This window comes from Enoplosus armatus, chromosome 1 (assembly GCF_043641665.1).
Source record: "Enoplosus armatus isolate fEnoArm2 chromosome 1, fEnoArm2.hap1, whole genome shotgun sequence".
In the NCBI taxonomy this organism is placed as follows: Eukaryota; Metazoa; Chordata; class Actinopteri; order Centrarchiformes; family Enoplosidae; genus Enoplosus; species Enoplosus armatus.
Genome location: NC_092180.1, coordinates 12,386,008 through 12,413,989, shown reverse-complemented (window position 1 = coordinate 12,413,989; position 27,982 = coordinate 12,386,008). Strand labels below are relative to the sequence as shown.

Genomic DNA, 27,982 nt, shown 5'->3' with positions numbered 1-27,982 from the left:
ATTAAGCCATAAAGAGAGCTTCAGTATCAGCTGAAAACAGCAGCTGGGATTTTAGTTGATGACAGAGTACACCAATTAAGGCCATCTATGGTATTTGTTTAATCTGCTGAGTGGGCATTTCAAACCAGAAAGGCCAGCCCTCCCATTAACCTCTGGTAATTGGTACAGTGTGGTTTATGAATTGTTGAGCTCGTCGGTACAATCCCTAAACTATTCTGAGAGAGATTATGCTCATGATGATAATGGTGACTTTTAAAAGGATCTTTTGAGATGTTGTAAGCAAAATATAATCTGAAGTGTTTCGTAGTGGTGCAATAGACATTGAATATAATACAATGAACAGAATCCAACACAATAACCTTGCTATGATTATGAAGCTTTTAACGTTTATTGATCCATTTTGAGGCGGCAGTTTGTGGTGTGGTTGTATTGGACAGGGATATACTCTGAGACCCACTGACCCACCACCAGTTACATAGGCCTTACAATGGGAGCGACAAAACAATTACCACACTTCACCTGTTGTACTGGATGTCATTAGATTTCACCCCGGGGTTATGAACAACTGACAAGAGAGATTAGATACACATTAAATTCTCTCTACCACCTTCTCATAAGCCACCCTTTATAATGGGTTTATAAATTCTAACAAATGTATATTGATAATTAATGAAGGCATTACTATAATGCTTTATTGATTGGTTATAAGCCACTAATGAGACCAACTTTTGGGTTGCTAGATTGTGAAAAAGCTCTTGCTGATGAGTCATTAATCGTCAAGTCATTAATAGATGCTCATCAGTTTCTCACTTTCTGAATCTTCAAATGGTCCATTTGAGGGTCTATGAACTAATGCATGCGCAACAAAATCCCTATATAGTTACCAAAAAGGCAGCCTTGGTCTTATTGACCTGTTGTTTTATTATTTTTAACTTAGTTCTTATTCGCTGGTTTTACCTGTGACCTGTTATTATTAGTTGTATTGGTATTGTGTGTTACTCTTTCTAAATGACACCAGCCAGAGAGACTTTTCATAACCTGGCAACCCAAATATTATTTTAATTAACGGCGTATAACTGATCTATAAAGCATAAGTTAATAATGTATTAACCATTAATAAAACCATTACAACTTGTTAACCCTTTATAAAGGGTGGCTACTTGGAGAGTGGTACCATTTTATATGAAAATGATGAAATAATAAATAGTTTACTTTCCTGCCACAAAGTTGGCTATAAAACATAACCCCCCCCCCCCCCACACACACCCCCCCCACACACACACATTTTTCAAAACTATTACGTTCAGTAGCCTTCATGTGTGCAATATTGGAAACGGCCACAAGATGTCCTCATCCCATCGATGTCTCATGTACAGTCTTACAGTCGGCTCCTCGTGTTTGTGTTTTCCTGTTTAAAATCAAACAGGTAATCTGTTCCACTTCAGTACGCATGCGTCTTGCTGCTTTTTTACCCAACTGTTTTACCACATCAACATGACGCACACACTTTTTTCTTTTAATACATGCTTAATAGGCATAAAAATAGCCCCTTTCTCTCTACCCCCCCCCCCCCTCTCTCTCACACACGCACACACACACACACACACACACACACACACACACACACACATATCATTAAGACACACACACACACCCCTATTATGCCGACAGAAAAAAAAAAACTCTGCCACTCCCCTTTATGAGTGCCTAGTCTTCTCGGGTAGCGCCAGGGAGCCCAGCAGGGTACAGTTTCACTGAGCGTCTGTTATGATGTAAATATGATTCATTCAATATCCAGCAATCTGAATCGGACTCATTGATTTCAGTGTGTGATCAGCCGACTCCTGTATGGTGGGGTCTTCATCGACGCGACTGGATCACAGCGGCATCCTCACTGTCTTCCCCACTTCCCTGAGAAGGTGAAGCCTTTACAATTACACCGCCCGCCGCTATGAGACGAATAACGGGAAAGGCGAAGGATGAAACTTTGATCGAGCTGCAGAGTGCGACGGATTCACAGACTGGAGGTAATTAAACAAACAGTCACTCATTAACCTTTAACAACAGCGTCAGGGGCTCATGAGGAGGTTTCTGTCATGTGACAAATAATATTTATCATGAGGGCTGTCTGCTTGTATTAGCTAATCTGGCAAAGAGGCACACTGCAGTAGGCCTACATGGTGTGAACTGAATATCCAATTAAAATCAACTTTTGAAGAATATATCTTAATGTTTTAATTAGAAAACCATTATAGTAAACCATACAAATGAAATAAAGTGGGTCAATTTAAACTCCCAATGCAGCAAAGTGTAAAGCCTTTATATAGTCAAATTATTATAGTCATTAGCAAAGCATGCCAATGTGAAATTTGAGTGGAACTCTGCTACATCATTTGGTTCCTTGGCATGTGTATGTTTTACACACAGCTTAATTAAATAACTTTTTTAAGGTATGTTTTTTTACTTCTTTAAGTACCATGTACTACCATTTAATCTGGCAACTGCGCGCATACATCATACATGAGCTGAATGTGGGAGAGTTTGGGAAGGATTTGGATTAATTAGAGTCATCTCTGTCAGTGGTCAGGATTATCAAATCCCAGCGAATGCTCTAGCCAGAGGATAAACCCACCATTTAAAAAAAAAAAATGCTGTTCCTCACACAGAAGAGTTTATTCTAGCTGAAGTGTGTCATTTTACAGCAAGTGATCCCATGAGAAGCCAGAAGGCAAACAGACATGCTGGGTGTTTATGTGTGTTTGTGGTTGTATTTAGTGTACTGCTTTGCTTCATAGGAATGTCCCTTAAAACTTGTGGCTGCAGGGGTCACTGAGGTCACACAGGCAGGTATTTCCTAAACTGAGGCAGATTTCAGGCAGATTTGCAGGGTTTCTGGGTTAAGTTAAGTCACACCTATGAGATGTCATCACTGCAAACCTCAGTAGAATATCCCAGCCTAAGAAGCGTCTTCATCTCCATGTTTTTTTTTCAATGTAAATTAAGTTAAGTTGACAAAATGACAAAAGGACCAGGAGTGAAGCATGTGAGTCAACAAATCAATTTTTCCTCCTTTCTGTTATCTGTCAAGCTCAGTTTGTGTGTCCACATCTAATTTGATTGCCTCCTCTGAGATGGCCAGGCTTCACTGACTCTTTACTGAACAGCAAACCAGCTTCAGTCTGTGGTTTCCGACAGTGTGCTCACCAGAATCCATCTGGAGGTTAACTCTCTGGACAGTTCACAAAATGATTCAAGATTAATAGCTTCCACTTTCATGGAGCTCCATATGTCACAATAGTTGACTGTTGTGGTCTTTTAAGTCCTGCATTATTTTTCCCATAGCTTCCATATCATAGATGGCATTGCTGTAGTGGCATTCTTATGCAACATAGCCAAACAGAGGAAAATGCAGAGAATTACTGCTTATATTCAATCTATAGTATATGCTGGTGAACTGTTTTTTCATAGCCAGAACAAGACAGGGATATAAGGGGTTGTGCTCTCCCTAATACTTGAAATGTCATACATTTAAACAGTTAAACTGACAAGAAATTGAGCGAGGATAAATGTAAAAGGCCACTATTTGTGGTTAAAGACTGATTGCTCTGCCTTAATGTGAGGCTTGTTCTAGTTCTAATTAACAATGCATGAGTCCAAAAACTCAATTTCCAAGGAAGCAGATCAGTCTGATGTACAGTAATAAAGTAATGGCTCTGAAGTGTCTCGCTAACTATGGCTATGTGCTAACACTGTGATTTGATGTCGTAACAGTTGTATCCCAGTTTACACAATTCATGTCTCACTTATCTCGGGAACTAAAATTCCTCATTTGAACCCGTCTTATCCTCTCATTGACATTTTGAACTCCATAATTTAAATGTGCAGTGAACTTCTATTATTTTCAAACCTACAGTAGCTGAAGCACAGACGTCTACAGTAAGTAAGTCCAGTCACTGTGCAATGTCAGGACAGGACACATTATGGTTTCCAAGAGAAACTTGCAGGTTGGGAATCCAGCTGTATCTTGGACTATCCTCTGTGCATGGCGTGTTGACTGACCATATCTTTTGACCCCTGCTTGTCCCCTGCATTGTAAGAGTCTGGTGCTGTTGTGATAAGAGCAACGCTGAAATTGAATTAAGATGACACAGCTCAGAGAATGAGTGACTCAAGTTTGCATTTAGTCCTGAAAGTAAAAGGAAAAAAACAAATACAGAATAAGCCCATTTTAAGCACCATTATGATGTAACATTTTAACTTCATCTTAGAACTCTATAAGCAATTGATACATTAGGATGTAGTTACAGCACTGTGACGAATGTTATCTGAATATGTTGATTCTATCATCTCTGCTATAGGGATGCTTAGAGTGGTCCAGATTACTGTTCTGTGTGAAAAGTCACTAAGATTACTTAACCATTTGAAAATATTCTTGATGACTTCATTTGTATATTATATATTTGCATACAGCCACCAATAACATATTTTTAGATATCCCTAGAAAGCTAGCTAGACTGTATATGATGAAAGTTTGTAAATCACTTCAAGAAAACAGTCAAAACTCTTAGAAAGGGGCATGTGTTCACCTTTCTAGAAATGCAATTGAGTTATTTTTCAAAGGTCTTTCGATATTTTAACATGAGAAAAATGTGTCATCTTAACTGTTATTAAAATCTGTAGTTACGTATGTCATATAGCAAACAACCTCTAGTTCACCTGTACTGTGACGCTACATGTCTACCCAACAGATGGATGAAATGGCCCAGTGGCACTGACAGCACTGCATCACTGAAAGATCATTAAGGGGAATGAAAAATAAAGATACTTTATTCCCTAGCATTCATGTTGAATCACAGTGTTGTTGAGTGAACACAATGAAATCAAAACCATTTCCATTTGTAATTCTACACTCTTTATTGTGTTAATCAGGGGGTTGTTAATAAAGACACGTGTCTGTTTATCTAGAGTGAGCTGTAAGTTAAGAGACTGTCTGGTTCTGCAAAGGGTTTGTTCAGGCTCTTATCAGGGCAGCCCTTCAGCCACACGTGAAAGAGGAAACAGAGAAAGAAGAGGAAGGGGTCTGTCCTCACCTTGGTATATGTGTGTTTGGAGTATATTACCTTGTTCACAGCTGCCCAAACACTGATTTACAGTCATGACTGACGTCCTACTACTGCCTGAACCCCAGATTCACTCTGACATTGTAAACAATTTAGTATATAAACGCAGCAGGTACCTGGTGTCAACTTCAGTCAGTAAATCTTTTTAATTATAACTAGCTAACTAAAAATAGCTAGTTTTTCAGTTGCACGCTGACAGTTTTTTTTTTTTTGGCATCTATCAGTGACAGTCATGCAATAATTGTTATCAGATGACTCCCCTGTTACGTGCTTCTAATAGTAATTGCTCATATTTTAAGGGATTTGCTTCCATTTAAGGTGATCTCACTCTGCTATCTGCAGCCCAGCCGATGAAGTCATCTTCCAGTCAGAGGTGAAACAGAGCCAAGGGGTTGCTATGGAAACAGGCCTTGTAATTGTATTACCCCCTTTGATGGAGGCATGATAATAAATAAGACATGGAGAGCAACCGAGATTTCCTCTCAACAAACTAGATGGCAACTACAGTAGAATTGTTTGGGCTGTTTTTTGTGCCGTCAGAGCAAGTTTCAGACTTTATTTCTTTTAGATTCAAATAAAATGTTCTGGTCAAAACCTAGAGCGTGGCTTCCATATGTCTCCCCTCTGCATTGACCTATTTGTCCTTATGTACATGGACATGAAACACAACAAACACTCTCACTGGCCATTAAATAATGATTTATGTATGTGAGCTGTTTATAGAACAGCTGTGCCTGTAGGAGCTATGCTTGTCATATAGTCTCTTAATAAAGGTTATATAGTTAAATATATAAGTTAAATAAAAGTTGCCTCATCTGATTACAAGGCAACTGATAATCCAGAAAGAAACATGCTTTTACTCTGCTACCATCTCATCATGAATCATATCAACACCAAACAACCAGGCCAAAGGTTACATATCATACAAGCAAGAAAGCGACTGTATGTGTCCTAATCTGTGTTGAACAGAAGTCTTTTCCTCAAACATGGCGTCCTCATCAGACTATCAAAGATAGCAATTGTGGTATTTTAAGTCTGTTAAGTTGTGTCTTATGAAGATAATACATTATCCCCGCTACCCTGCACATGAACTGCTTTCCGGGGATTGTCAGGAAATCTCCCCTCTGGGACGACAATGTCCTGATGATAAGAAGTTTTTCTTATTCATGACAAAACAAGCCTGATACAAACACAAAAACACAACTCACAGTTAAAACACACCACTTACTGAAACAACTACTTACTATTCATGATTCATAGGGTTTTTATGCGCCATTAGTTTACAAAACAATTTTTGAGAAATTCATCTCACTGCGAGGTCCATTAGTAGCTGTTCTGGAGCTGTCAATCACATCACATGATTCTCATCAGCAGATAGAGTTTACCGAGTTGAACGTCAAATTGAAGTTTCTCTTGAAGTCCTTACAGTGGAAATTTGAACATCTACATTTCCATGACAAATGGGCAAACTCAATTTCCTGACGAAGATCATGTGATGTGATTGAAAGCCCCAGAACAGCTGCCAAATAGACCTTTAGATGAGACTGTTTTGTCAATTGCTGTTTCAAAGATCAAGAATGAACTTGTTACTATGTTTTGAGCTCTTAGCAAACATGATTCCACAATTTTCAATGTGTGTTTTATGCCTCATGTTTTCAGTCCAGGGCTTTAATAACAAAATTCATAGTTCATGAATTTTGCCCTTCGTATATAGTTAGCTGACTCGACAGGAAATCTGGGGAGAGAGATAGAGAGGATGTTTTGTCATAGAAGACCTAGGCCCAGTTCGAGCTCAGGATGTTGTGGTTTTACTGTATCGTGGCACACACCATGCCTGCAGGACTCGTTTCACTCACACGTTTTGGTATGGCATTTCACATTTCAGTCGAGTGCTTAACCGTTTCACATATGATAGCCTGCCACATTTGCCTAATGCCCCTTAATAATCAAGACAGGCACTCGGCTTGTCTGATACTGTATAGTAGATGACTTTCAATGTGACCCTTTGCATTAAGACCAGAGTACTTACCATTATCACATCAATATTTCATGTACAGCTACACTCAACTCCTGCCTAGAGGGAAGTTTTAACGCAATCTGTGACGTGTTTTGTATCACTTCCTCTGAAAAGTTTTAATTCAAGTACAAAATAGGTGTATCTGTTCGAGAGGAGTAAGCAAGACGGTCTTGCTGAGTGCCAGCCTCGTGGAAGAGCTTCACAAGAGCTGTTACCGGTGCTTTTTTTCTGACAGGAGACACCCACACAGCCCGCTTGAGTCATAGTGAAAAACAATTTGGTTTGTTATTGAATCAAATGTACACTACGCACTGCATCATTTTCAGGTTGTTACCACTGCTGTGCTACAGATGGCCGCAATCGTCTGATTGCCACAAATGACAAAATGCTCTGTTGTGCTTTTAGGTTGTTTATTTTCTCTGAATTGGTTAGTCTGAGTAGGTTTTACTGTTTTTGAGACTCTTTGATGGGTTTTGCAGTCAATCAGAGCGTCTCAGCACTTTGTAAGCATGCACATTCACCTCTCCTGACCTACAGTTTAACACTAACCTGTGTCTATCTGTCTGTCCTTTAAAGATGGTCCCGCAGTGTTGACCGCATTCAGGATAAACCTGCACTCAGGTACGGGCAGATCAGAGGCTTTATGTGACGCCTGTCTGTCCGTCCTCTCATCCTCTGCTTCTTGCTCTCTCATCTTGCCGACTCTCCTCAATAATGGACCATATTTCTGTTTTTGTTCTGTTAATTCTGCACATCTTTCCGGTTAGCCTGCTAATCAGAGCCAGATGTCTGTGTGTCTGTCTGCTCTTTCAGCTTTGTCATCTGTACAGCCCAGCTCCTGGTAGTTAAGTGTGCTGTGTCCTGTGTTCATGGCTGAAGTGTCAAATCTGCACTGATGCATACTGTTTATACTATAATAGCTATCTCTTCAATTGCTCTGATATTGTATTATGCCATTGTGGGCTTTCTTAAAAATCAATGAGCAGGACAGCTTTATGTCAATATTGTCTTTTTATTTATACTTGATTTGATCTTAGCTCTATAAGGTATTGAATTTTCTGGATTTGCAACTACAGTCCAGTCTGGTTATTTTATCCATAAACAGTTACTCAATTGACCTCCCAGAAAATGTACTATATTACGTTATATCTCAATATCACAATATAAGGTTATGTATACGATTACAGAGACTTGTATCCATATCGCCCACTCGACTAGTGTCAATCATACATGTGCACAACTGGAATACAGTGGTGGCAGAAGTATTGATATATTTTACTTAAACAAAAGTAGTAGAACAGAAATATTCACAGAAAAAATTTCTTACATTATCAAAAGTACTCATTAAGTGCTATATCAGCCTATATTGTTTGATTGTTATTACTAATGCATTAAAGTGTAGTTTAATCCATAACTGGTCCTATTTTTATATGTGCAATTTTGATTTTCAAATACTTCTTACTTTAAAATTTAGTGGAGTCAAAAGTACAATATTTCCCTATGAAATGTAGTATAAGTATAGATGGAGGTATAAGTATAATGTAGGATAAAATGGAAGTACTCAAGTAAATGCAAGTACCTCAAAATTGTACTAAACTATAGTACTTAAGTAAATGACTGCATTACATTCCACCACTGCCAGTGTATATGTACTTTTAGCCCTTCAAGTGTCAGAAACAGGTGGCAAGTTCATGATAACTTCTTGATATTGAAGTATTGTGCTTGTGTGTGTGAGTGTGTGGGTTGCTGAGATATCCTCTCACATCCTCTTGTCAGACAAATACTAGACCCTGGATGTCAGTTCAGATTGAGAGATGCAGGTTCCCTTTATAACATTTGTTTTGATGACTCACTTTGGGATACACTGAAGAGGGCCGCTCTCCTGCCAGTTACACATGCTGGCATGTAAAGTGAAACTGTGGAGCGCTAAATGTGCTTCTCATCCGGGGGCTACAAATGTTGCAGGGGTGCCGAAATTAGAGGCAAATTTTATGTGCAGAGGCGATCACCGTCATAGGGAATGGAAAGCTCATTAGGTTGTAGTGGATTAGGTTTTGCCTTGATTCGGCCTGGTATCGTGGATTTGTTTGCGTCGAGAGAGAATGCACAGACTCTGCTGTTTTTTCTTTGTGCAGGATCAGCACATTGGCATGAGTGGCCTCCTATTCTGATATACTGTTGGCCTGTACTGTAGATTCCCTCCACTGTTTTGTTTAATTATTCAGAGTGAGGGAGAACTGCCTGACCCTGAATCTGATCACTCCACACTGGCCTTCAGTGCTCTGGCTAGTGGAGGTGAAGCAGCAATTGTGGACCTGTTGCCTTAGAAACACTGACAGTAATCCTCTATGGGCCTGACCTGTTAGTGGTTTAACTTGAAGACTATGGGAATATCGCTGGGTATCCTCCAACAGGTTCCTAACTTTAAGAGAAGATTTGAGGAGAAGTGGGGTAAGACACAAGAGATGCTTTTCCACTGCCTTGTGAGAACCTTTTACTTGGCTTCTACTTCTGCCTGTGGGGTTGATTTTAAAGGGAACATTGTGGGCCAGCATTGTCTTTTCTGGTCTAGAGAAGATGATGCTTATTTTAGGAGGCATAGATATTATTACCTGTTTCTAAGCTTATTTCTACTTCCTTTGTTATACCAGTTGTTCTGAAGGTTCCCAAAAGCCACTTCTTTCAACCAACTGAACAAATACACCAGAGTTATTTTGGCTTTGGCTTGAAGGCCACACATTTTTAACAAAAGCCTGCATTACAATCTTTTGCAGTGGGTGTTTACCAAGCAGGGAGGTTCTGATGATGAGAAGAAACAAACAAAGTTGCATTATGGGAAGTGTAGGGTCCAGCATTTTTGGAGCTTGGCCTGTACCGGGGGATTGAAAGTCAGCATGTCTCAGCCTCTGCTGCTTCAATTCTGACCATTCTTTTTAAAATCTGTTTCTTGTGAGTCCCCCAACTTAACGGGAGTGCAAATAAATCACTGAAGTTCTCTTTTAAGGTGATCGTCTCATGTTTACACGAGAATCTTGCAGCCTCCCAAATCCCACTACTCTTCACTGCAGAACGGCAATGGTAGGATATGCATGTGTTTTGCATGAGTCTCTGGATATAATTAGGGCATTTAGGAACACAGACACGTTGATTGTATCCTTGGCTAAACCTCACAGGGGTAGAGGTTCTCGCTGCCTCATGGATGGTTTTGCACATGTCTTCTCCAATTTGGCATCACAAAGTGTCACCAGTCTAGTGGGTACTGTTTAAGAGTGTCTTTATTCAGGACATTTGTGCGAGTCCACCACATTCACAAGATTTTATGAGTTGGAATCCCTATAAAAATATGTAAAATGTCTCTATATCCAATAGTAAGACATCATAGCAAAAGCAAAGAGAAAGAGGTACATCTAATTCATGCCACTCATAGAACCAGGGCTTTGACATTAGCTTATGGATTTCTGTTGCTGCCATACCATTTGGGACAGTAGTTCCCTCTGAGGTGATGGTTAAAAGAGTCACTTTGATTAGGAGCCCACTAGAGCTTACTGGCATATTTAAATGCCAGTAAATAGACAGCTGAAGTGTAATTGGGTTGCTTAGATGGAAAGTGTGTTAGAAAACATGAGCATGAGCTTTACTTTTGAACAAGTTGTAATTTAGTTCATTTGCGCCCACAAAAGCCACGGTTGCCAAAGTAATTTTGCATGAATGAATAACAGTGTGATTTGAATATACACTAGTTATTTTAGTGAATGTTGCTGCTCACATCTGAGCTGCTCTGCGTGTATGACCCCTTTCTCCATTTATTTGTCTCTCTGTGGAAGTAGATATAACACACTGCTGGCCCTTTGCTTCTGTTTGCTCAAGCCAGGCTCTGATAACTGGCTGCTCACAGTTGGAGTAAGACCAAAAAAAGTGGGACAACAAAGGAAAGCGAAAAAAGAAAAGAAAAGAAAAATTCAGCTGCGCAGTCATCAAGGGTTCCCACGAGCCTGATGGAAAAATCATACTGTGCCCTTTGTACTCAGGGATTCCTATGGTCTAACTGATATGGCATATTTCCATTCCTTCCTAGTGAGTCTCCAGGCCTATCATTGAGCTTCCACATGGAGACCACAGTCTCTCTGTCATTGGCCCACACTGCTGTCTGTCAGATCATTGTGTCTAATCAGAGGTGACTGCCTGTGTGGAAGCTGAAGGAGGCTGGAGATCCTCGTGTCCTTTGTGTGCTGACTTCTGGTACAGCAATGACCCTGGCCCCCTGGCCCCTCCCCCTCACTGATGTCTTCATGCACGTTCCAGCCTCCCCCACAGGAAGTGCTGCTTTCCCACCATTCAGGAATAATAGGGGAGCTACATGAGCACATTCCCTCTGCCAGAGTCTGCCACGCAGGGAGAGGGAGGCACTGCTGGAATGTTGTGTCATTGTAGTCAAGATGGAGAGGAGTGTGTGTGTGTGTGTGTGTGTGTGTGTGTGTGTGTGTGTGTGTCTGTCTGTTGTGCCGCTACCTTTGTGTTTCTCATCTCTCTCTCAGCTCTTGTAAATGCTTACCAATATGGCAAGAGTCTGTATCTGCTGATGTTGCCACGAGAGTGTAGGATTTTTATTGGTCTCTTGTTAAATTGAGTTTGTCTGAGATGCATGCGTGGCCATAACAGTTATTGGCCGGCTGATTACTCTTAAAGGGATAGTCTGGTTTTGAGTGAGCCTTGTTCTTATCCTGCATACCACGTAACCTGCTTGGATATAAACAGAGCATAACCAAGCTTAGCTAAATTACTGAATGTTGGTGGGATGAATAGAGAAGAATACCTTCTCCATTGCTTAAATGTTTAATACAGTGTACTTGAACAGACTATATACAAGCACATAGTTTGACCAGCCATTAGTATCTGGGTCTCTGGTATTTATTCATCAACACACTTTCAAACTGCAGGCAAAGACACACAGAAGGCATCCATCAGTTGATGCCACTCAAATGTAAAATTAACTAAAAAAACCTGAACTATCCCTTTATAAGACACTTACATGACAAGTGTCAAAGGAAAAATATAAAACACGATAGCACCACCAATAATTCATAATCACTAAACATAAAACAAACATCTTTAAGTAGTTACACCAAGTGCATTGCCTGATATTTAATAACAATCACAGTTAAATTATAATCTGTTGCTGTACACACATGTTGTAATTACTAACATAACATCAACAATAATTTCACTAGTTCTTTTTTTGACACAACAATTACATACTGGAGACAACATTTTGAAATGTGAACAGTATTCTTACTGCACTCAGTTGTGTTTTCTATTTGTCTTGAACTGCATTATTTTATTGTTTGTATTTCTTCTGCAGATGAAAACAGTGGAAATGGTGTTCCTTCATCTGAAAGAGTGACACTGCCTGGACATACAGAAGTAAGTCACAATGTATCTGTGGGTGTTTCAATACACCTGTTTGGACGTTTGATGTTTTGGAAATAAGCTTATTCGCTTTCTTGCCAAGAGTTAGATGAGAAGATCTTTTACTGCATGTCTGTACAGTTCATATGAAGCTACAGCAGTTTAGCTTAGCATAAAGAGTGGAAACAGGGGGAAACAGCTAGCCTGGCTCTGTCTGTCTGATGGTAAAACAACTTCATACCAGCACCTCTAAAGCTCACTTATTAACATGTATCTCATTTGTTTAATCTCTACAAAAACAAAAGTTTTGCTTTTATGTTGGACAGTTTTGTGACCGGGCGCAGTGACTTCATGTTTCTCTGTTGGTTGCCTGGCAACTTCACCTTGATGACAAGCGCACGACCTGTTTGCAGTCTTTGTGCTAAGCTAAGATAATTGGTTGCTGGTTGTAGCTTCATAGTTACTGTACGACATAACAGTGGTATCGAACTTATTCACTGCAAAATAGTGAATAAGCATATTTCCCAAAATGTTGAACTATTCCTTTAATTGTGACATTGTCAGATAATATTTTGTGGCTTTTGTTATTTTCTTTGTAGCCACAAGGTTGTTTATGTCAATGTTTATGTTTGTGTAATTTTTCACACTTAGATAACTGACCTTTTGTTGAATCACCGCTCTCATCACTGAGTCACAAGACCTCTGTGTTTCAAAAAGCTGGTCTCATGTCTCTCAACAGCGAGACAGAAATAAACCGTCGAGCGAGCCTTTTGTCACTCTGTTGGGTTTTCAGTGCTATAGTGAGGCCAGCCAGCAGATGGTTTATCCATCCTAATTCATAACACTGATTATGTTATGTTCCTGTGATGTATGACTCTACCATTCAGTGCTAATTTACCAAACCCTTTTTAATGTTCTCATTAGGTCTGAACATGATTTAATAACATTATAACAAGCAGCGTCCACGCCCATTACAATACAGTCTGTTAGTGGATGTGAGGGTCTGATAAACAAGCTGGGTGGGGTTCAGTAAACTACTGAACAGGCTGGGTACTCTGTGCCGTGGTTAACCCTTTATAGCATAGCTCCTGTTGAGCCTCCTAAAATATGGCAGACAGATATCACCACTCAAAAATAAACAAACTGGGAAAATTTCAAAGTCAGGTTTTTTCCACCAACTCTGACATCACAAAATTGAAAGTGGACCTTTTTTTAATTTCAAGTTAAAGTGCAGCATGTGTTGATATGAATAATTCAATTAAACTATACATTTTTAAGAATACATGCCAAACTTTATTTATATTTTGAATAAAGTTTGGCATTGTACTTCAGTACACTTCTATCATGAAAATAAATCAGGTTAAGTTCAGATTAAAAAGATTATACTCTGTCTTCAAACACATTATATGTCCTTTTACCTATTTTCATAAAACAAAATGTGTGGCAATGTAAAGCAGTGCAACAATTAGAAATAGTTTAACTGTGTGGCACAGTAGATATGTGTTGAGTCAAGTGTAGACTGGAGGTTTACAGTAGTATCTTAAATTCCAGGTTGGTTATGAGATACATATTGATGTATTGATCCACAATATTGTAGTAGCATTACAAATAAAGACAAATACTTTATATTGTAGACACTGATTATAGTATATCACAAGATCACTTGATCTTATATCCATTTTCATAAACATCTAATGTCAAAGAAAGTTTAGGAGTTAAGACAATGACTGAAATACAGAAGTTGATGTAGAACATGTAGAGCACATTTCTCCTCCACCATCAACTATTTTAGTATAATGATAGGCTGTGATTGTACAGTGTCCAGAATTTCCTGTTTTATGTGGTTTCTACAGCCATCGTGGCCTCCCTCTAAACTTTTCTCCAAAGGAAACAACATTCTCTTGAAATACTTTTCAGTACTATCCCGTGCGCTGACAAGTGAATGTCAAATTCCTGGAATCAGTAGCCTACAGTAACCTAAATTACACGTATTATTATGGGACACAATGTGCTTTTCTATATATATAATACTGTATATCTGACAGTGTTAACGTCTGAGCCCTTTATGTCTGTCAGTATCTGTTGGTCACGTGTTGCATGTCCGTTTGCTTTGGCTTGCCACTCACTGAGAAAGCTAAAAGTGTTATTTTGCTGTTGTTTCTCCTTCAGACAGACAAGCTACAACCAAACAAAGACACCGTGTTCTTCAGGGATGGAGTTCGAAGAATAGACTTTGTGTTGTCTTATGTGGACGACAAAGATGGAGAAAAGAAGCAGGTACGTGTAACAGAGAAGTGACAAGTTGCCGTTAGTTGACCACTCAGCATTTTACAGTGCGGCCAGTGACTAACTGTGATACTGTTGACATTATTACCCAATTTATATCCAGAACAGGAATACATGGTATAAAGAAGAAGTGAGATTCAGATTGTATATTTTCCACAGACACATGACATTTGTGACCTGAAACAATTGTTGAAATGAGCAGAGTTTTAATTATTTTGTTGTGCGTAACAGAGCAGGAACTTAGTACAAACATACCGTGTATGTCACGTGACAGAAAATACATATATGTGATTGTCAGTCACATGCCAGTAGGATTGAAGGTGACTGGAGGAAGAAGGAGGCATAGTTTCATAAAACCAGTTGTATCACTTCTTCTTGTGTCTGTTTAGACTCTAACTATTACAGTCAGATGGCACTCAATAGAAGCAGCTGTGCAGTTGTCAACATATTTTCATTCATTTGAATTTTAAAGCGACTATAATCAATATTTCTAAAATTTTTGGCCACAGCAAGCAGGTGTTTTCAGCGAAAAAGCTTTAAAAACCTATTGCACACCTGTACCTGCTCAGCACCAAACAGCAGACAGACACAGTTAGAGACTAGCTGGTGAACATAGTGGAGCGTTCGTCATCGTCAATCAGCATTCTGAAAAGACATTTCATTAGTAAAAATCTTGAATGATGATGTTGTAGACAAAGTCTCCGTTCTGGTCCTCAGTCTAAGTGCCATATTTTCAGACTTTATTTATCCGGGGAGATTTCACTAAGAGCAATACTGTCTTTTTCAGGAATGCTGTGTTCACACTCACACATTCACACCTGGAAGCTGCTCAGTACAACCACAGTGCCAGCTGTCACACTGTGCTCATAGGTTGAAACATTTAGTTTGTATTTCTGAAAAGGCAGCCTTTTATAACTGTGGACAAAACTGTGGAATAGCTTGCCTATAAACATCTGACATGCAGCCTCACCTAAGACTCACCTTTTTAACCTCACTTTGACGTAGTCTGTAACCTTGCTTTTAATAAGTCAGCAAGACAGTTATTTGATCATTTTGCCGTTTTAATTTCCTGTTTTATTGCAGTTTAATGTTTATGTTTGCCATCTCTTATTTTGTTTATTTGTTAAATGTTAATTGAATGTATATTTAAATGTTTTAATGTAATTTTTGAAGCACTTTATGTATGAAAGGCTGGTAAAGGTATTATCATTGTATTTTCATGACCAGAGTTTTGGGAAAGTATGCAGGGTTAAGTCTAAAACATTAATGTGCCCCCAGTGCCCCCATGGTATGTAAGCAGGTCAGTAATCGGGGGTTTGCCTCCCCTTGTGTGTACTGATAGGGGCATTAACTGTCCCCTAACTGTATTTGGAAGTTATAAAAGTGTTTTTAAAAAACAGTAGTTTTGTGACAAGCCACACCCATTATCACTCCCATTTCATGCCCCATGTTTGACCAGTCTCCATTTGTCAGAGTTTGAGCTGTAACCCGACAAACAAAGAGTCAGAGAGAATCATATTTCAAATACCTCAATGTTAAAAGAGAGAGGTTTTTGTAGAGGAACCTCAGACAGGAGCTTTGTTAAAGTTCTCCCTCGTGGATGGGTAAAGGAGAAAACATGCTCAGACTGTGTGAGTCTGTGTGGCTCTCATGCTTGTGGTTTCTGTGTTTATCCTCAGGAAAGGAGGAGGGAGTTTGAGGCCAACCTTGAGAAAGCAGGACTGGAGCTGGAGACAGAAGACAAATCAGTAAGAAATTCAACCACAGAGCACTTGCACCACCTAGTGGATAGTTGGCTGAGGCACACCATATTCTACAGAAAAAAAGTCTTAAAGGGATGGCTCAGTATTAGACACATAATGCTGCCGTCCATCCAAGTATTTTAAAGAAATTGTGAAAGAACTCTTCCTAAATAGTTACAGTATGTTTTCCCCTCCTCCGTCTATTCCTGTATCAGGACTCAAAAGACCAAAAGACATATTTCTTGAAGATTCATGCTCCGTGGGATGTATTGGCCACCTACGCTGATGTCTTAAAGATCAAAGTTCCCTTCAAGGAGAGCGATATCCCCCATGGTCAGGAGGTCCCACTGGAGTGGCTCTCACATCCTTTCCGCCTGCCAGACCACATAATGCACCCACAACCTGACTATTTCACCTACCCCTTTGACAAGACCAAGACTGACTTCTTCCTCATCAATGACAAGGATACTTTCTTCCCGCCTTCAACAAGAAACAGAATTGTGAGTATTTATTATCCAAAATCAGACTTCACTCGCTACACTGTAAATGTCTCTTGGGTAGTATTTATGAATGATAAATCTACAAGTAAATCCAGTTTAACTCTCACAATTCTTCTGGACAGGCTGACCCCAGAAGACTTTGCAGAGATGTTTGCCTATTTTAGGGTTTACTCTGCTAGAAAATGCTACAATGAGGCGAAATGTAAAATGCATTTAGCTTAAAAGTTCCAAAAAATCCAAATCCCTTAATCTCTTGTTAAATCCCTTCCTTGTTGTTAGGTGTTCTACATCCTGGCTCGTTGTCCGTACTACAAAGAGGGTCGGAAAGATAGAGACAAGACGGGAATCAAGCGACTACTCAGCAATGGGACGTATACAACAGCCTTTCCACTACATGATGTAAGATGCATGGAAGAAAGAACATAGGAGGTCAAACATACCATAGTACATTTACTCAACAAACAACAACTTTTAGATACTGGCACTTTGCTTCAGCGTAACTTCCATTTTGTGAGACTTCTACTTCATTACAGAGGAAACTGTGTGCAGATACTACAGAGTATAAGTAACCTAATGCCATATTAAGTACTTAGAAGGAATGCTTCCTGGACGACACACAACATTAAAATGCTAAAAAACAAAAAATATGTTTACGCATGATAAGTAACAATTATAGAATGAGTAGTAAATTGGCCTGCAAAACAACATTAATATATACTGTATATATATACATATATTTTTTTTATCAGCACGGTCCCAACATAAGGATTTCTTTTCCATCATATTGGTACTTTATTTGCTCCTAACTAATGACATTATATAGCACAAAATTCCATCTTTTCTTCTTTTTCACTTGTGATGTGAGCTGTTCTAAAATTGTTAATATTAAGAAGGTTTTTCATGTTTGGAAACATGCTTTCTTGCTGAGAACTTTTTCTTTAATTTCGAAAGATCTTTGCTGCTCAACAGCTCATGTTGCATTGTTTCTTTTCCTTTCAGTGTCGATACTGGAAAAGGGCAAGAAATGCTGAATGTGAGAGTGAGCGCTACAACCTGTACAAGCACTGGGCCAGGTTTCTCTGCTTTTACAAAGAGCAGCCTCTGAACCTCATCAGGTAAACAAGCAACAGTGTTTTCACACAAGATTTAATATTTCTGTATTAAAAATTCTGAGTTAACTGTGCTGTTTGATGCTGTGGTTGCAGGAAGTACTATGGGGAAAAGATTGGGATCTACTTTGCCTGGCTGGGCTTCTACACAGAGATGCTGTTCTTTGCAGCCGTCATGGGCCTGATATGTTTCACCTATGGAGTGCTCAGTTATGATGACAACATGTCAAGGTTAGTACCACCAGAGGGCATCGGGGAGCTGATCACCATATGGCCAAAAGTATGCAGACATCTGAATCTTACACTCATATGTGATTGTTGACCATTTAATCCCAAAAACCATGGGCATTAATCTGCTGCTGTCACTGCCTCCACTCTTCCGGGAAGGCTTTCCATTAAAATTTGGAACCTGCCAAAAAGGAATTTGCTCATATTTAGCCGCAAGAGCATCAGTGAGGTCAACCAATGATGGTAGGCGAAGAGGCCTGACTCACAGTCACAGGAAAATCATTTCTTTATGGACCTGGCTTTGTGCACAGGGCATTGTTATGTTGAAACAAGAAAGGGCCTTCTCCAACCGGCGGCTTTAATAACACTATTGTCTTAAATAACATTGTTATAACATAACAACAAGATTTCCCTTTGCTGGAACTATGGTGGTCCAGCACAAACTATGAAAAACAGCCTCAAACCAAAAGTACACAAAAGTATGTGGACAGACGTATCCACATACTTTTGGCCATATAATACATTAACTCTTATGCCTTAAAGCTTGATAAACTGATTGATATTCCAATATAGATGGATATAATACTACTCAAGGATTGTATTTACAAGCAGTGTTTGCTTTTGTGTTTACCCTCTATTGATGTATTTTCATTTTGTTTCTCCTTTTAGCAAAGAAATATGTGACGCCGATATCGGAGGCAGTATTGTGATGTGTCCACTCTGTGACAAAAAGTGCCCTTTCTGGAAACTCAACTCCACGTGTCTCTCGTCCTGGGTAAAACATTACACTTAACACATGTTAATTGGATACCATTTTAAAACCAGTGATAACCTACAAGTATACATTACAACAGTTACACTACATAAGTGTCTGAAAGAAGTAATTTACTCAAAATATCTGCAGTAAATTGCATCCTGCTGAGTCAGCAGTATGTCACCCTGTTTATGCCCAGCATGTCTTCTGCTTCTCTGAGGAACTTATTCTTTTCCATGTTCTCTCTTCCAGCAATCCCATCTGTTTGATAATGAGGGAACGGTATTCTTTGCCATATTTATGGGGATTTGGGGTAAGTGTCAGTCGGTGCTGCCCTTCCTGTGTTTAACCTGTGCAGGAGATCCAATTTACTCCCCCTCTTGTGAGACAGATTTTTCACAGTTAAAGCCTTTTCACACTGAAGCGTCAACCTCCATCCATACTGCTTCAACCCAGAACAACTTGCCAGCACAATTATGTTGTCATGTATTAAGCAGTCGGACAGCTTGCCCAGCACACTGGAGGCCAATAGTGCCTAAAAACTGGCCTCGTGCACAGCAGTTAGCCAAGATGTGATGAGAGCCATGACACAGCTCAAACACTTTGCTACAATGTGCCACAACTTGATTAAGGCCATAAAAGATCTGTCCAAAAAATGGATGGATGCACAAACACACATGCACAAAGATCAGAGAAGAAGATTACGTTCTCATTGTACAACTAAATGTATTTGTTAGAGGCAACTCCCAAACTAAGATTTTTCAACTTTTTGTTTCCTTTCTTCAAATCTGTTTGGCAGTGACTCTGTTTTTGGAGTTCTGGAAACGGCGTCAAGCCCGGCTGGAGTACGAGTGGGACTTGGTAGACTTTGAAGAGGAACAGCAACAGCTTCAAATCCGGCCAGAGTTTGAGATCCGATGCACTAACAGGAGACTGAACAAGATCACTCAGGTGCTTCAAACCCTTCATTCAAACATGGACATAAACATGATATATATTATCTACTCTGCGGTTTCGCAAATAGTAACATGGCGCCTACTTAAAAAACAAGAAATGATAATAATTCTAACATATCATCTTTCAGGAAATGGAGCCGTATCTCCCCGTCACCAGCAAGTGTGCTCGCTTCTGCCTCTCAGCAGCCACTGTTTTATTCTGGGTAATGTTTAACTACTATTTACAATAATACACAGTGAGTTACTTTCTAGTCACATACTGTCAACAGCTTTACATGTGTGCGCGTGCTCCCCACAGATTTCTCTGATAGTGGCCTGTATCATTGGGGTCATAGTGTACAGGCTGGCCGTGTATGCTGCCTTTGCAAGTATCATTAAAGACCCTATGAGGAAGATCCAGTTGGTGGGCAGATTCATCACCCCACAGCTGGCGACTTCTGTCACTGCTTCCTGCATCAACTTTGTCATCATCATGATCCTCAACTTCTTTTATGAGAGGGTGGCCATCTGGATCACTGACATGGGTGAGAAGATTTCATCTGACATCTACTGAATCAAACCTGAATAAATGAGAACCTAAACACGAATGACAGGAGTTCACACAACAAAGTCAGTTTCATCATTTCATATCCAAAAAACACATGGACACTATTAGCATTTTACATTGATCTACTAGCTGGTGTTGAGTGTAACCTGAGGACATCTTCAAACTGTTTGCTTCCTGCAGAAATCCCAAAGACCCACCTCGAGTATGAGAACAGGTTGACTATGAAAATGTTCCTGTTCCAGTTTGTCAACTACTACTCCTCGTGCTTCTATGTGGCCTTCTTCAAAGGAAAATTTGTGGGTTATCCTGGTGACTACTCGTATATGTTTGGCAAATGGAGGAATGAGGAGGTGAGTTTTTCTTACCCTTCATTGAACCTAACTGAAACACTTAAAATACAATATTGATTAAAGTTACTTTGTGTACTAAACTGAGACGTGTTTTTTTAAGTAAACACCCCCATAGAAAAGGGCAGGTTCATCCCTTAACCCTAACATTTCTCCACATTTTTCCACAAGTGAGGACAGTTTGATAATCTGGTGCTGCCAACAGGAAGTGCATCAAATAAAAGTGTGTTATATAAACTAAAAAATAAACTCTCACTGTCCTAGTGTGACCCTGGAGGCTGTCTGATTGAGCTGACCACGCAGCTGGTGATCGTCATGGCAGGAAAACAACTCTGGGGCAACATTCAGGAGGCCCTGCTGCCGTGAGTCCACCAAATCTTTGTCCTCCACCCACTCTGTCACCTCTTAATCATTCACCTCATAAACCACAACAAGACAAGAATTTTCAATGAAGGGTTTTATTGAACAACTTGCATTTTGTCAATTTCTAATGCATCCATTTTATTCATTCTTTTTTACAAGCTCAATATGTTGTGTGCACAAGTAGTCATCAAGTGGGTATTAAAAAGTAGATTTACCCTCAATAAATATAATTTCTCACCATGCAGCTTAACAACTGCAGGTGCACAACCCCAAATGGAGAGAATTCTGTTTATTACGTTTAATTTTCACCTCATACAATGAAATTATTGCTGCTCTACCTCAAAAACACTTCAATTTTAAAGAATAGGCTTAGACAAGGAAGGGGTATGCAGATTAAGACCATGTCTAACTTCACCCATGATCAACTACATGGTCATAGGGAAGATTTACAAGTTAGATTAATGTGTCCGTATTGCCGAGAAGAAGACATTATTAGCCAAGCTGAATCCTGAGTGTTCAATACACAGCCAGAAACAACTTCACAGAAGACGATACTTGTCAAAAGCACCAAATTACAGTATTTCAGGCATATATATGACAAGTTAGAACCTTTTGATGTGCATATTGCTGAGTGTATTAACAACTTCTGGTGGAAAATCATGTCTATAAAACAAGCAGTGACCGGAAAACTATTGGGAGATGTTGTATAGAAGAATTAGATGTAGAATTGGAAATGCTGAGTAGCTTCATGGGCTTCTTGATAGGTTGATGCGTAACTGGTGGAGTAGCAGAAAGGGACGGCACCATCCTGAGAACCATTACAGCCGCTGGGAGCAGGACCACGTCCTGCTGAACTTCAGCCAGCTGGGATTGTTCTATGAGTACCTGGAGATGGGTGAGATACTTCACTTCACTTGTTTACAATACAGAGTTCATATCTGGACAGAAGATTATGGATTATGGATTTTTACTGAGACAACAGCTGTCTTCTTTTCTATCCCTGTATTACATTTCCCTGCTTTCCCACTCTCTGTCTTATGTCATGACTAACTCTCTCTGTCCGCTCTGTCTGTCGTTTCAGTGGTCCAGTTTGGTTTCATCACTTTGTTTGTGGCCTCTTTCCCCTTGGCGCCCCTCCTGGCTCTGTTCAACAACATCCTGGAGATCAGGGTGGACGCCTGGAAGTTCACCACCCAGTTCAGACGGCCGGTGGCGTCCAAGGCCCGAAACATTGGAGCGTGGCAGGAAATCCTCAATGCAGTGGCCATTTTGTCTGTTGTTACCAATGTGAGTGTTACATGTGTAGCAGTGTAGGAGTACGTATATTTCTGTCTTTTTATTCAGCAATTTCACCTCAGATGCAAATATTTAATCAAAAGCCTTCTGTGCTTACTTTTGTCCCAGGCTTTCATAATGGCGTTTACCTCAGACATGATCCCTCGTATGGTCTACCTGTATGCCTACGGTAAAGGGGCCAGCATGAAGGGCTACGTTAACAACAGCCTGTCAATATACAACATCTCACAGATACCTAAGCACAACATGCCGGAGGAACAAGACTACTGGTTTGTTAACTCGACTGCCACCTGCAGGTATTAGAGCTTAAAGAACTTGTTATGCATCTGACTTTAACGTCGAAGCTTTAAAGCGGCACTAATTAATATTTTTTATATGAGCAGCTGGTTAAATGACTGTGTAATGTGACAGTAGTTCCACTCAGCTCTATGGAGCGTTTTAGCATCTTTCAGCTCATTGTTTCGGTTTTATAGCCTGCGACACTGCTGTTTTGATTCAGTCTCTAAGTTTTGGAGTTCTATAGCATTTACTGATGTGTTCTGGTACCGGCACATTTTGTTTAATGATTACATTAATGAAACATTACTGATTGTATGATGCCCCTCTGCCTGTTGTTTTGTACAGATACCGTGACTACCGTTACCCTCCAGGCCACCAGAGGGAGTACACTCACACTATGCAGTTCTGGCACATCCTGGCAGCCAAAATGGCCTTCATTATTATCATGGAAGTAAGACAACACAGCTTGCTTCTGCACTCCTTGCTCAAAGAATAAACGCTCTGAATGAATGTAGGATGATGATTATATCTTTACCATGATTGATAATTCTTCCTCTGCAGCATGTGGTCTTCGTGGTGAAGTTCTTCGTGGCGTGGCTGATCCCGGACGTCCCGTCAGATGTGAAGGCACGGTTTAAACGAGAACGCTACCTGATTCAAGAGTACCTGCATAACTACGAGGTGGAGAGGCTCAAACTCCAGCTGAGTGCCAGTTTCATCACGGAGCCACCGTCAGAAATGTCCTCCATGACTGACAAGCATGAAGTGTTGTCCGAGTGCCTGTAGCTTCTGCTTCACACCTCCAACTAGCTAAGCCAAGAATGGACATGTCTTCTCCTCACTGAGGTCATCCATATATAAGGGCTTCTGTCTTTGGGATAAAAACGCTATTATCTTCTCTTGCTGAATGGACTCCTATATTAGGATTTGTATAGAGGCATCAGGAAAAAAATCCAATGCAATGTTTCACTTTGCTTAAAATCAATTTCTTGAGTGGGTGAAACCATAGACTGTCTATGGGTGAAACATTTCCGTGCCATAACGAAATTGTTTGAAAGTGTAGCGTCGGAAAAAAACAGCAAAAAGAGCAAAAAGATTGTAAGTGCAGCTTGTACCATTCCCCGTGTAATGCCTTCAAACTCTCCGTTTTGTCTTGACTGAAAAAAAAATCTCTGTATGTGCTGACAGAGTTAAAGTTAGTGGTGTTGAACATGTGACATTAGTTGTAATTACCCTTTAGAGAGTTGGTTATGATGTCATCCTTTTTAATTTCCTGCATGTGATTCCTCTAATGAGCATACAAGATGAAGGACTGTTTAGACATGAAGATATGTGTCTGTTGTAAAAAATGTTTGAATGGGAATTGTAGTTAAAATAATCATAACACTTTAGGGATTAGATTTTTTACATTACATATCCTGTATCTGTCATCTAACTATGAATATAGAAAACACTCCAAATTTAAAATATATCTAATATGAAACACATCTATATATTAAAAGATTAATAGGCGGTGCTTATTCATCAGACACCTTCACGAAGTTTCTTTGTAAATCATTTTTAAAAATTGGTAGCTACATAATGTTTAGTTCCACTGGTCTTTAGCTGGGCTATAAGATTGTGCGTTTTGTTACGTGAGTCTGTTATGTTTAGAGAAAAGCTCTTGAAAATCTGCACGTGAGAACCAAGTACCTCCATCATGCTGCAGTGATACTGTAACAATCAAAAGGGTGGTGTTATTCCATCCACTCCACCCTGACTGAGGGACTGCAACAGTGAGACAGCGGCTGCAGGCTCTTGTCACATCTTCCATAAAGTATTTCCAACTTGCTGCGGGACCAATTATAAGATTTCTATCAAAAAGAAAAGACTGCCTGAAGAAAATGTTGGGAGATCTCTTGACAGATCTTCTGTTTTAATACAATCAACTTTGTGTGCGTGAGTTCAGGCTGTTACACATGGATAATAAATGGCCTATATATCTGTTTTCAGATTCCACTTTATTGGTGTCTCGACAAACTGCAGGCATAAACAAGTGTAACTTTCAATTCAGAGATATACAGAAAGTAAGAGAACGTCTTGTACCCTGTTCGGGATACATATGAGTGAGGATTTCAGTGAAAGAAAATTACTAAATGTTGCTTTAGATAAAGAGAATATAATATCTATTTAAATGGGTTGTAGTGCAATTAATTTATTGAGCTGTTTCTGCTCTGCAGCTTGAAGCAGCTGTGTTTAGAGTTACTTGCTAATCCTTTTTTTGAAGTTCTTATCAATTTAACATTTTCTTTCTTATTTTGTACTATTCATCACCTCATAAACGACCATCAGTGTTAGTTCAGAACGTTTTTGAAGTACATTTTATGCTATAAATCACTACTTTGTCAACGGACCAGACAAGCAAAGAAAAACTCCTGCTACACTTTCTGTGGGAGATCGGATTATATTTCTTTGCAGTCATTTAACAGACTGCAGTTCAACTTTTTAAAACCTCCTTAAGCGTAATGTGAGTTTAGATTTTTCCGTGTCCATATTGAAACCTCTTTGTAATTTACACTGTAAATGATGCAGTTGTGATTCTAGCTATCAGCAAATTACATCTGACAGTCAAAAACTAAGCCGGGTTTACTCCAATCTCAGGATTAAACATCTTCTAATGTTTGTTGAGCATCGCCTGTTGATTCAGCATGCATATTTCAGATGCGTGCAGGGGTTAGAGCATTATCCTGCAAGGTGTATGATGCATTTCCCAACAAACAAATGCCTTAAACATCTGTGTTTACTTGTTTTTTGTATGATTTTGTAATGACAAAAGTTTCCTATCTGAATTCACAACCTGTTTCGTATCATTTATTGCTGCTAGTCGTTGCAAAGTAGTTGTCTGGTTTGATGTGCATGAATTTCTTGTTATAATTTAAATATTTTGTCAGTTATATTCTAAGTTCACCGTAGCCTATTGTACAGAAATGCTGTAAAGCTGTTAATATTCACAATAAATGAAGGAATAAACTAGTTTTAGTATGAGTTTTATTTGCACGTAGCCTATACAAGAGCACAAAACCAGATAACAAAAATGAGACAGGTGAGGTCAAGAAAAACTTTCCCAAACTTAAAGATCCCCTCTGAACATGTTTTAAGACATATAAAGACACTCTGCTTTGAATAATAATTAGTTTCTAGTAAGGTTTTTCCCCAAGAAAAAAAAATCAATAAGCTATTCTCAAGCACGTCTACTCCTTCTCCTTCATTGAAAGATTCAGAATCTATGAATATGTAAATATTGTTCATTTCAGAAGCTTAACTACTGGACACAAGACGTCTCCTTTGTCACTGTAAAGTCCATTCTCAGTATTTCCAAAACCACATGTGTGTAAGTTGTATACTGGACCACGATGGCTTCCAAACTGAGATTTCAGGTGAACAGAGAAACTTTCCTCCTCCAGCAGATAAATGTGGAAACAAACTTCTAGTGTCAAACTCTGCACACACGTCATTCTGCACAGTGAAGTGAAGTCACAATAATCAAACCACATATATGAGTGGACGGTGACTTTTTAAATAAAAGAAACTTAACTAACATAAAACACATTGTCGTTGCACGTGCAAAGAAAATAAATGACAATAGGAAACACAATAATGAACAGAAGAATTAAACATTAATCAGCTCACAATAATGTTACAGAGAGAAAGCTGCAGTGTCATGTGTGGCCACCAGGTGGTGCCCAATACCAACAAATGACAAGAAAGACACTGGTCGCTTTTCTCCTTCTCTCTTTTGTCCTCCAATCGCACACATAAGATCTATATCTTAAAAATATAGTATCATTATTATTCTTAGCATTATTCTTATTGTTATTATTATTAATGATAATAATAAAAGTGTTGTTCTTGTTGTTATCATATGCTTTAGTAGTTGTAGCATTTTATTATTTAGCTGAATTTGGTCTGCAAATGCTGCAGGACAGTTACAGGATGGTATCCCTCAAAATCTCATGAAATATGTAAAAAACAGTGTTTTCAAATTTTGGTTCACGCCTCTGTGGGAATATGTGTGTGTGTGTGTGTGTGTGTGTGTGTGTGTGTGTGTGTAATGGGGGGTGTTAAAATATAAAATATGGGAGAGGAGACGCTTAAATTATTGATGGATTCCTACGTTGAGGAGAGGAGCTTGTTGGGGGGGAAATCCACTCCAGCTCATTTTGGTTTCCATAGCACCGCCCTCGGGTGCAGCTTTCATATATGGGGTAGACTGCCCTTGTTCATTTAATACGTTTTAAGCATAAAAACGTCAAACATATAATCGAAATAGAGTTGTACGATATCTCACATCATTTAAACTGCGACTATAAAGCGAGGGATTGAAGTATAAAGCGTCCTCTCCTCTCCCCCTCGTTGTTTTATGAAATTACCAACAGAATCACACTCACATATACAGGCATTAGCAGTGTTATATTTTGACTCTGGCCTTCATTCCTGCCGAGCAGCTGGCCAGATGTCGGACGCGGAACTGCTGTCGCTGACCTCGGTGCTGAACACGACGTCAGATGAACCTGCGCTCACCACAGGAGACACGATCCAGCCTCACTCCCTCTTTGATTTACTGAAGCTACTCCAAACACCCACTCGTGCTTTCTAAACTTTGAGCTTTCTTTTTTTTATTCCTCCATTCATCCTCTCTCCTCTTCTTGTGTGTGTGTGTGTGTGTGTGTGTGTGTGTGTGTGTGTGTGTTTGCTGCGGACACTGGTCCACTTCGCTCTACGACGCTGGCTATCAGTTTCTCTGCTTTTTGTTGTCGTCGTGATGGCACTTGGCGCGGCTGCTGTGCTGCCGGGCAGGAGATGAGTTGGTGGTGGATGAAGGCGCGCAGCTCGTTTGATTCCCCTTCTTTACGCGAAGGTGTTTTCGCTTTTGCACTTTCATTGTGAAAATTAGGCTCGTTCTTTTTGGACCGTCGCCTCCCCTGGACTCAGGTTTACTGTAACTCCGTTTTGTTGTTTTCCTTGTAGCCGCTGCAGTCGGCCATCCTGCGCC

General features: G+C 39.6%; 1 protein-coding gene across 1 annotated transcript; it reads left to right on the top strand.

Annotated features, from left to right (window-relative positions):
• The first annotated feature begins 1,951 nt into the window (after positions 1 to 1,951).
• On the top strand, positions 1,952 to 24,937 carry ano5b (anoctamin 5b). The gene is made up of 21 exons (XM_070902473.1): positions 1,952 to 2,027; positions 7,714 to 7,758; positions 12,497 to 12,558; positions 14,713 to 14,820; positions 16,509 to 16,577; positions 16,787 to 17,071; positions 17,351 to 17,470; positions 18,071 to 18,186; positions 18,277 to 18,411; positions 19,078 to 19,183; positions 19,415 to 19,475; positions 19,962 to 20,113; positions 20,247 to 20,321; positions 20,417 to 20,642; positions 20,846 to 21,015; positions 21,277 to 21,374; positions 22,140 to 22,270; positions 22,457 to 22,662; positions 22,780 to 22,967; positions 23,296 to 23,401; positions 23,512 to 24,937. Exons 1-21 carry the CDS (start codon positions 1,952 to 1,954, stop codon positions 23,734 to 23,736), a joined length of 2,760 nt encoding a protein of 919 aa, XP_070758574.1. The 3' UTR covers positions 23,737 to 24,937.
• The last annotated feature ends 3,045 nt before the right edge of the window (positions 24,938 to 27,982 follow it).